We start from the raw sequence: 9893 nt of genomic DNA on the forward strand, positions 1-9893 counted from the left end.
TGTGAACCACTGAGAGCTAAGTCAGTGTGGATGGCGCCTATTCCATAATGCATTGTGTTTTTTAGAGGAGATTCCCGGGGTGTTGCACTTTGAGGTAGGGCGCTGGTGACATGCTGCTCTCTGGCCGTAATAATTACTGCAGACAAGCCTCACATAGGCCCTGAACTGCTCGGAGATGCTTGTTGCTGTGTTGGCTTGCCTGGCCAAACCAGGCTCTGGTTATGTTATTCTGTTCCATGATCCTGACGTTGGTTTTTACCGGTTTCAGCTCCCAGGAGGACGAGAGACCAATATCTCCTTTCTACGTGAGGTAAGTAGCTATTTCTCTCTACCCTTGAGTCCCTCTCCAAATCTTTTTTTGGATTCTTGCTTTCTCTGTCGCTCTCTCTGTCTCGGTTCATCTTTCTGTCTCTGTCTGTCTTTCTTGATTGCTTTCTTCCTCTGTCTTTCTCTGTGCTCCCTTTCTGACACTTGATCTCTTTCTTTTCTCATACTTTTCCTTCCGCTCGTTTGTGTCTCATGTCTTGTCTTCTCTCACTGTTGTTACTGCTGTTGTCCAGCTGCATGTGTTTATGGGGATACGTGTTTTCTTTCACACACTTTGTGTATCAGCAGACAGCAAACTCAGCACATGCAGCACATGTTACGGAGTCTGTGACACTCCTCTTAACGCGTTACATGGCGTGAAGGTAAATTGACGTCTGCTGTTGCAGTTGTTTGTTCTTCATTCCAGTTTGAATCATTAAAAATAGCTGAGTTAGTCTGAGTTAGACTGAATTATTCTGAGTTAGTCTGAGTTACACTGAGTTAGTCTTAGTTAGACTGAGTCACACTGATTTGGGATTTGGAAAAACTTGTAATAAGTGCAATAAATAATCACATAAACTTTGACCCTACTCCGCGCTAATCAAACTCAAAATAGCATCACTTCCTGTCTGTGGTAAGCAGTGTGACCCTTCACATGTATCATTCTGTACTGCACTGCAGCATTTCCCAAACCTGACCTGATCAGTGCTTACCACACAGGTCTCAGATCAGTGGGAAAGAGGCAGTGCTGACCATGCAGATGAGCGCTACAGGTCTCAGATCAGTGGGAAGTGCAGTGCTTATAAAACACGTTTCACAGTCAGAGGACGTTTAGCAGTAGGAATCCCTGCTTGGTGTCCTTTAATCCCACTAGCACCATCTTTCAGTGGCCTTCACACTGGGAGAGTTGGTACCTCTGTCTCTGTGTCTGGCCCCCACTGGTCTCTGCTGGCCGGTTCCTGTTGCTCTCACATCACGTTGATTCTCGCCCGGGACTCTTCACGGTGGCCCCTTTGAATCAGACCTCTCATGTGACTCGGCAGATGGCCCTTCTCCGCCCGTTTCTGTCCTGCTGTCTGCTCTGCCATTTCTGCCAGCGTGGGATTATACTCACTGATGCCATCCTTGCCAGCACACACCAGGCTTGGCACCAGTGGCCCTCTCAGGGAGTGTGCTGGTCAGGTGCACCTGGACTCCACCTGTCTACTGTCTACGCATGCTCTCAACCTTCTCACCTGCTCTGTGCAAGCAAACCTTTGGCACCCTGATGACAGAGCTCAGCTAAACTAGCCAATGAAGTGAGCTTCTTGTGTCCCTGTGTAGTTCTGTCACATGGTCCGTTGTCATGGGGACAGCATCCCCAGGCTGCAGCCTCTTAATGTGTCAAGCTGTGACAAGCACTAGCCTCCTAAACCTCAGTCTTATTATTTCGGTATTGATTTTAAGGCAAGTTATTATTCAGTAACTACTGCGAATTTATTAAGTAACTGCGTAACTATAGATTTAAGTAAGCTGGTTGCTGGTCTGTGGGATTTCTGTAGTAGAACAGTAGTTGTTTTAGATACAACACCCCTACCCCCCAATAGGGCCATGGTTCCACTGGGAGAAGTTGTTTACATCCTTTAGCATACTTACTGCAGAATTATTTCCTGTGTTCGTGGTGTGTGTGTGTGTGTGTGTGTGTGTGTGATTTGGGAGATGATTTGGGGGGGGGGGGGGTGTATTATGTGCACATGAGTGTATTGCCTGATACACCTGACTGATTTCTAATGGACGTTTCGAAGTGTATCTATTGGAGCTGTCATTAGCCCTCTTCTCTTCAAGATACTCACTGATTGTCTTACAAACTGCTACCAGGAAGCATGGCAGTATTATCCTGAGTCACAGGGTCTCACACACACGTGCACACGTGGCGCTGATGTTTACGAGCAGGAGTGGCCCCGCGAGTGTTTCCTTTGTTACACGGTTGTTTGTTTCATTCACTGAGTCAGCATTAATCTTATCATCATGTTGTCCCCTAACCATTCAAAGAAGAGTTTCAGATAAGAAACCAATCAAAGAAGAGTCTCAGATAATCCCTGGCCTAGTACAGGTTGCGCTCAGGGCTCGGGTAGGTTTCAGTGGTTGAAAGGTCTATATGGCCTAAATAAAAATATTTACAGTATGCAATCAAGTGACAGTAAGGTAGGAGCATGGGGCTTGTGTGAACTAAAGAGGCTTTCACTTCAGTGGAGCCTAACGTGCCTTCAGCTGGTGGCTGGTGCAGGAACCCCACCCATCAGATGGTGCAGTAACCCCACCCATCAGGTGATGCAGTAACCCCACCCATCAGATGGTGCAGTAACCCCACCCATCAGATGGTGCAGTAACCCCACTCATCAGATGGTGCAGTAACCCCGCCCATCAGATGTTGCAGTAACCCCACTCATCAGACGGTGCAGTAACCCCACCCATCAGACGGTGCAGTAACCCCACCCATCAGACGGTGCAGTAACCCCGCCCATCAGATGGTGCAGTAACCCCACCCATCAGGAGATGCAGTAACCCCACCCATCAGATGGTGCAGTAACCCCACTCATCAGATGTTGCAGTAACCCCACTCATCAGACGGTGCAGTAACCCCACCCATTAGAGGGTTCAGTAACCCCAACCATGAGATGGCAGGTTGGTGTCCGCTGTGGCTGTCAGGAACTCACACCTGTGTCCAGGGAAGTCTCCTGGCACCATTTGCATTATGTAATCAATATATTTACTCAGACAGCTGTTGGTCTCTTTGGCATCAGACGATTTTATTTCCTGTAGTCTGATACCTCTCAAATGCCATCTTCGTAAGGAGTCTGATTTCTCGTTACAGTAGGACTGAGTGGTTTTTGAACAGTGGAGTCATTTCCGGAAGCCGTGCTGAAGGCTGTCCCTGGACGCTGGTTAACTGGCATGTCCCTGACCATGTCATCGTAACTATCGTCATGTGGCTGTGGTTTAAAATAGAGCAGACATAACAGAAGATAATGTCTTGATAACTGAATAGAACCCAAGTTACAGAGTCGCCAGTGGTAGAGGTTATGAACACACTTTTAATTGCTCTATTCATTATTATTATTATTATTATTATTATTATTATATATTATTATTAAGTATAATAATTACTTATTTTCCTTTTCCTATAAAAAACTGAATAAAATTTAAATAACCAGATTTTCTGAGCTGATTGTAGCTATAGTAAGGTATAGTAATTATGAAGTCAGGTAGCTTAGCCATGTTCTTTGACACAGGTTATTGCTTTCTTCCTTATTGCTGTTACACTAATAATCATTGTTTTTATTTGCCTCACATTTGGCTTGGCAGGCACAGGCTGGGCCTTTGTAGTTGTATGTCACTTTTCACACACTCTGACCCCACGCGGTGTATCGGAGATCTTTGCTATTCCTTTAATAATCAGTAACTTTTGGGTTGCTAATTCTTGTCTGCCCTAATTGATATGCAGTTCTCTATATGTATTATTAATATGTTCTTTTTAAATACAGTGGTATTATGCTTTATCACGCTGCCAGAGACATGTTAGACCTCAGTGAAGGGGTGACCTTGACCTTTCTTGAAAATACACGGTGCAGGCGTGTCTTTCTTCGACCTTTGGACTGAGCAGCTGCTGGCAGCAAGCAGCTCTCCATAGCCCATCACAACTAGCCACCGCGACCACCCACTGCGGAGTGGCTTGGCTGGGCTGGTGTGTCTGCCTCTAGAAAAGTCTCAGAGAGGTGCTGTAATCTCTCAACTGTTGAAATCAGTTGTTTGTTTCGTCATGTTGGTTTCCCACAAAGCAGTGCTGTCAGTGTATACTGACGGGTTTGTGGAGGGCGATAGCCAGTCTCACTGGCTTGACAGCCTTGATTCCAGTCATTTTGATTCCACAGAGACGTCAGGATCTGTTGTTGTTATTAAACTGCTCAGTTTTGGGACTTGACTCTAATTGGCACCTATCAGCACGGCTGTTTCTTAGTAATCACAAATGTTTGGTGCTAGATGTACTGCCTAAGTAGCTTTTTCCCAAGTGTATTTAACTCTTGAGTATTTCATCCCTAACAGCCATTTGCAAAATGGCTGGCTCAAAGTTGAGGCAAAGTTGTCTATATTCTCACAAAAAAAAAAGGCCTTTATGAAATAATTATTTAGTCATTTCAGGAGAACTGTTCACTGTGGAACTGTTAAGTCCGTCATCTAATAGAAATGTTGGTGTCCCAGCAGATAAACACAACTAACACTGAGAATGATTTATACGGTGACGGATGCATGCACACTGAAAGATGGTGCATGCACAGTTGGTTGGTGCATGTACACTGTCAGATAATGCATGCATACTGACAGATGGTGCATGCACACAGTTGGATGGTGCATGCACTCTGACAGATGGTGCATGTACACTGTCAGATGATGCATGCATACTGACGGATGGTGCATGTACACTGTCAGATGATGCATGCATACTGACGGATGGTGCATGTACACTGTCAGATGATGCATGCATACTGACGGATGGTGCATGTACACTGTCAGATGATGCATGCATACTGACGGATGGTGCATGCACACAGTTGGATGGTGCATGCACTCTGACAGATGGTGCATGTACACTGTCAGATGATGCATGCATACTGACGGATGGTGCATGCACACTGACGGATGAGCATAAATGTGTGTTCAGTTCTCCAGTACAGACTTTTGTCACCTGGAAGGTGCCGGTTCAAGGTTGGCCTGGATGTGCATGTTTGTAAGCTGTGGCAGATTTTCAGGAGCCTGTTCAGAGTTGTTTTAGCTTCACGGTGTGATGTGTTTATGCTGTTTCCTCTGTTCTCTCCTCCAGCTCTCAAATCTCTCCTGGTCTCTGCAGGCCGGCTTTAACGCAGTAAGCAGCTGTTCATTAACTCAGCGTGCTAGAAATGTAGTCCTTTATTCTGCCCTATCTACTCACCATGGACAAATCTGCATAGTCTGTGGGTATAATTGTAGCCGTGTTTCCTGTGGGTATAATTGTAGCCGTGTTTCTTGTGGGTATAATTGTAGCTGTGTTTCCTGTGGGTATAATTGTAGCTGTGTTTCCTGTGGGTATAATTGTAGCCGTGTTTCCTGTGGGTATAATTGTAGCTGTGTTTCCTGTGGGTATAATTGTAGCTGTGTTTCCTGTGGGTATAATTGTAGCCGTGTTTCCTGTGGGTATAATTGTAGCCGTGTTTCCTGTGGGTATAATTGTAGCCGTGTTTCCTGTGGGTATAATTGTAGCCGCGTCTCTGAGGGTGACAGGCTTCTCTCTCTTCCTTTGTTTAGTTACCTCGAGAGAACGATCCGTTCAGCAGTGCAACAACATCTCTTTGATGTTCACATGCGGACGGGTCAGAGGTCACCGCAGCGGACCGAGTTGACCGGCCACTCCTCATCTCCCATGACAACAGCTCGTGAGAGACGACGCCAGCAGCGTGAGCAAGCGGAGATCAGAGAGAAATGCAGGTGAGGACGAGTACCTGGCAGCCTGCTCGGCGATGGCCATGTTTCTCATGAGACTGCAAGTGAGATGAGGGGTCAACATCCAGCGAGCATGACCCAGAGTGTGCTGGATCGGGCGGAGCCGGATCACTCCCTTACCAGTCCAGGAGGAGAAGAGAGAGGGTTCTGGCAGGCTGTCTGTGTGCTGTTGTGAAGGCTATAGTCTCTCTCCTCCTCAGGGATGACACTGATAAGGAGAACATCCCGTCCACTGGCTTGATCAGCCCCAGAGTTCATGGCAGCGCTGCTGAGAAGAGACTGTGTGCCACGCAGGACGTCCCCAGGGCCAGGAAGCCCAGACACGACGCTCAGTCACCAGAGTGGAGCCTCAGCCCACACTCAGCTCCTGTGAGTCTGGCCCCTTTCTCCATATCCTCCACACTTTCATTTATCTCTTTCTTTAATGAGGACCATCAGACTATTATTTCTGATTTCAATCTACTAGTTCACCTTCTCCAAAAACAGCTCTCTGCTCCAGGACAACATTGGATCTACAGAATTCCTGGCCATATTGGAGCTGGTTCGTCTCTCTGTATTATGGCTCTTTTGAGCAATGACTCAGTACTGGTAATTGATGGCACCATAGCATGAGAGATTGCAAGTGGACGTGGGCCATATGGCAAAATGACGCAAGTTAAAGTAGGCTAATTGTTCTAGCAATCCCACAATTCCTAGTTCAGGCCTGAAAGAGTTAGAACGCTTCCCTGCACAACATTCAGTCTAAATTGCAGGCAGCTTAATAAGGCCTTGATTAGCATGAGCTCTCACCTGAAGCTAAATGTGTGTGTGTGTGTGTGTGTGTGTCTGTGTCTGTGTCTGTGTCTGTGTACATGGGTGCTTGTACATGGGTGCTTGACAAACCAAAAGGTTTGTCAGCACAGGGTTTCATGAGCACAGGATTCGTCAGCACAAGGTTTCGTCAGCACAGGGTTTTGTCAGAACAGGTTTCATGAGCACAGGGTTTCATGAGCACAGGGTTCATCAGCACAAGGTTTCATCAGCACAGGGTTTCATGAGCACAGGGTTTGTCAGCACAGGGTTCATCAGCATGGGGTTTTGTCAGCACAGGGTTTCATGAGCACAGGGTTCATCATCACAAGGTTTCCTCAGCACAGGGTTTCATGAGCACAGGGTTTGTCAGCACAGGGTTCATCAGCATGGGGTTTTGTCAGCACAGGGTTTCATGAGCACAGGGTTTGTCAGCACAGGATTTAGTCAGCACAGGGTTTCGTCAGCACAGGTTAAAATGATAACTGGTTTTTGTGATCTGTGCCTGCATAGTTACGTGACTTTCATAGTTTCATAGTTATGTGACTTGAAATGTCAGGTGGGTTTGTGCAAGCCAGTGAGTGGTGAGTGACGTAGAGGCTTTCACTGGGCATCTGAGCTGGCCGTGCACACACACTTCATTTGAAGTTTATGTGTGTTTATTCCTGATTGTTTATCACCTGTTTGTCATGGAGATCTGATCACGGAGACCCCTCTATTTGTTGTTTTTCCTGTTGGTTGCATCATGTGTGTTGTTCCATAAGGAGTAAACAAACAGAAGGCGAAAGTGGATATACTGCTGCCACTAACCAGTATGTCCAGTAGTGTTCACATCACTGGCCAATTAGTTCTCACATGAACCACTTTTCTTTTTCCTGTTTCCAGCCCTCAAGATCATCCAGGTCTCACCAAAGCAATGTGCTAGACAGCATGGAGTCAGCCAATAACAGGTATTAATGTTAAAACACGTCTTTATCACAACCCTGTAATTGCGCTTGGAAACACTCCTTTATTACAGCTTTTGTGTTCTTTTAAAATCTGCATTCTGCTATTGAAAGGACTTTGATTTTGAAAAAAAAACAAAACATGCACATATATTGAATATATACACATATATTGCAGAAATGCATATATCCCAATATAACCTATATATACACAACCAAAGAATTATTATTAAGCTGAAATCTGTTTGTAGATGATTAATGACTCCTAATAATAATGTTATTATTTTATAAAGTGCATTGATGCTGACACATTCAGCTGTCTGAACTAGTCTTCCTTTAGTGCACATGCAGTGTTTTATTAAAGTTTTGCGTTTATGTATTTTAGTAAAAGATATCACATTTTCACAGTAATGAGCTATGAAACAGTTTGCTCAGTTCATGTCACATGTACGCATGACAAATCTTGAAAGAAACCTGGGAAAGAACTCTGTGTGCTTTGGGAAGGCGATGTCATGTCACTCACAAACTTTTTTTAAAACATACCATGGCCTCTGCAGGGTTTCCAACTTGTGTTCAACATGTTTGCTATCCTTCAGGAAACCTTCACAACTCCATACAACAGTGCTGTTTGTCAGCTGTCCGGCGGTCGACCAGGAGGCGCGTGGCGTGGCTCGTGGGCAGGTACGCCTGTGCCTTTCTCAGGGTCTTTTCCTGTTTACTCCTCTCTCTTGTCCTGTTGTCCTCTGTTCCTCTTACTCCCGTGGCTTCCCAGCCCTGTAGGCTGGTTTGTGTGGTCCCTGCTGTAGGTTTGCTGGTCTGATAGCCTTCCGATGTAATGGCTGCTGGAGGCGAGAGGACATCCAGCCTTGTTTTTGCTGCCTGGGGCCCGTCATATGGACAGACCACATATTTTAATCACGGGTCACACATAAGCACGCCTTGAGAACGAGTTATTGCGGTTAAAGAGGCAGGCATGTGTGTGAAAGCCATGCTAAGGTCCAGTTGTAACCATTTGTTTTGGACAAACAGGTTTGCAAAGGGAAAAATCTTTAAGGCGTAGCAGCACACCGGCTTTGATATCCACTATGAGCCCCGTCGCTGGCTGAAATCTTCCGTTGATCCGCTGTGGTTTTCCATAGATTCACTGCCTTTTGATGCTAGAACACATAAAGAAGGCAGAGCCGGAGTGAAGCATGCAGGCAGTGGAGCGTCGGTCTGTCTGGGAGCCCTCAGCATGCGGCTGCACGGCCCTGCCGTCTGCGGCCGTCTGCACACCGCACGGCTGCACCTCCCGGCCAAACCCCAGGTGCCTGCGGCCCTCGCCTCGTGACAACCTTGCCGCACAGTTAGAAAACCACGGCACTGACTAGCCTGTTCTGGAATGTTCCTCACGACATTTGTTTTGATAAGGGAACTGTTTGCAGATGCAGGATTGCATTCACTGATTAAGTCTTTTGACTCTAATCTCACATTTGATGTGGAAATCGTTCTGTAACCATTGGTTTTGTAACTTCTCCTTTAAACCACATTGAGGCCTATTTTTCAGCACTTTAAGTACTTAGTTATGTATCGTTTATTAGCACAAACTTATTCAGTGTTACCTTAAAATAACTGTTTAGTGCCATCTAATAAGCTAGAACACCCCTGACAGTGTGTACACACACATGTATGTGCACATCCATGTGTGTGTGTCAACACTCTTAGTGTCAGCGTGCAGGGGCATGCCAGCTGTAGGCCACTGTAAGCAGATCTCACTCACACTTTATGGGTTAGAGGCTGGAACATACTGTCCTGTCTCCAGCACATTTCCAGAGTTTCGTGAAGTTATCTACTCGCCCAGAGCTGTACTCGCTGGCAGTATTACTGTATGCACTGCACACACGTGTGTGTATGTGTGTCTGTGTGAGAGCATGTGTGTGTGCGTGTGTGCCTGCATGTGCGTGCGTGTGTGTGTGTTTGCACGTGTGTGTGTTCATGTTCGTGTGCACGTTTGTGTATGTGTGTGTGTGCCTGTGTGTGTGTGAACGTGCATGCGTGTGTGTCTGGGACCACACTCACACCACACGCCCTGGTACTGTCAGCTACGAGGACATCACTTTACCAAACCTGCCTGTGCCGCTGGTCCACTGGAATTAATTATGCTCTTGCCTTGTTCTTAAAGGTGTGAACTACAGCAGGTTTCTCTAAGGATTAAGTGGTGCTTTTGGATTGCTGACTCAGCCGAGTTGAGTTTATTCTGTTTGTTGGTTTTAGCTCTGGCTTTGTGTGAGTGGTTGTGTGAGTGCCTTACACTTCTGAAGAGCCTAACTCAAGCACTTTCAGTTCTTGCCCACTACAAGC

General features: G+C 46.2%; 1 protein-coding gene across 6 annotated transcripts in view; it reads left to right on the forward strand.

Annotated features, from left to right (window-relative positions):
• The window catches only part of fam13a (family with sequence similarity 13 member A), a 43515-nt gene that overhangs the window by 21201 nt on the left and 12421 nt on the right, over positions 1 to 9893 (forward strand). For 5 of the 6 annotated variants that reach the window (XR_014126654.1, XM_081724988.1, XM_035531583.2 and 2 more), the window contains 6 exons: positions 269 to 310; positions 5165 to 5206; positions 5626 to 5805; positions 6021 to 6189; positions 7495 to 7559; positions 8150 to 8234. Coding sequence is in view for 5 of the 6 variants with exons in the window: in XM_081724988.1 (XP_081581114.1) it covers positions 269 to 310; positions 5165 to 5206; positions 5626 to 5805; positions 6021 to 6189; positions 7495 to 7559; positions 8150 to 8234 (583 nt within the window). In the remaining variant the exon portion in view is untranslated. The remainder of the gene's footprint in view (positions 1 to 268; positions 311 to 5164; positions 5207 to 5625; positions 5806 to 6020; positions 6190 to 7494; positions 7560 to 8149; positions 8235 to 9893) is intronic. The other variant, XM_081724989.1, reaches the window with a different exon arrangement.

This window comes from Electrophorus electricus, chromosome 12 (assembly GCF_041902795.1).
Source record: "Electrophorus electricus isolate QZ-2024a chromosome 12, ASM4190279v1, whole genome shotgun sequence".
Lineage (NCBI taxonomy): Eukaryota > Metazoa > Chordata > Actinopteri > Gymnotiformes > Gymnotidae > Electrophorus > Electrophorus electricus.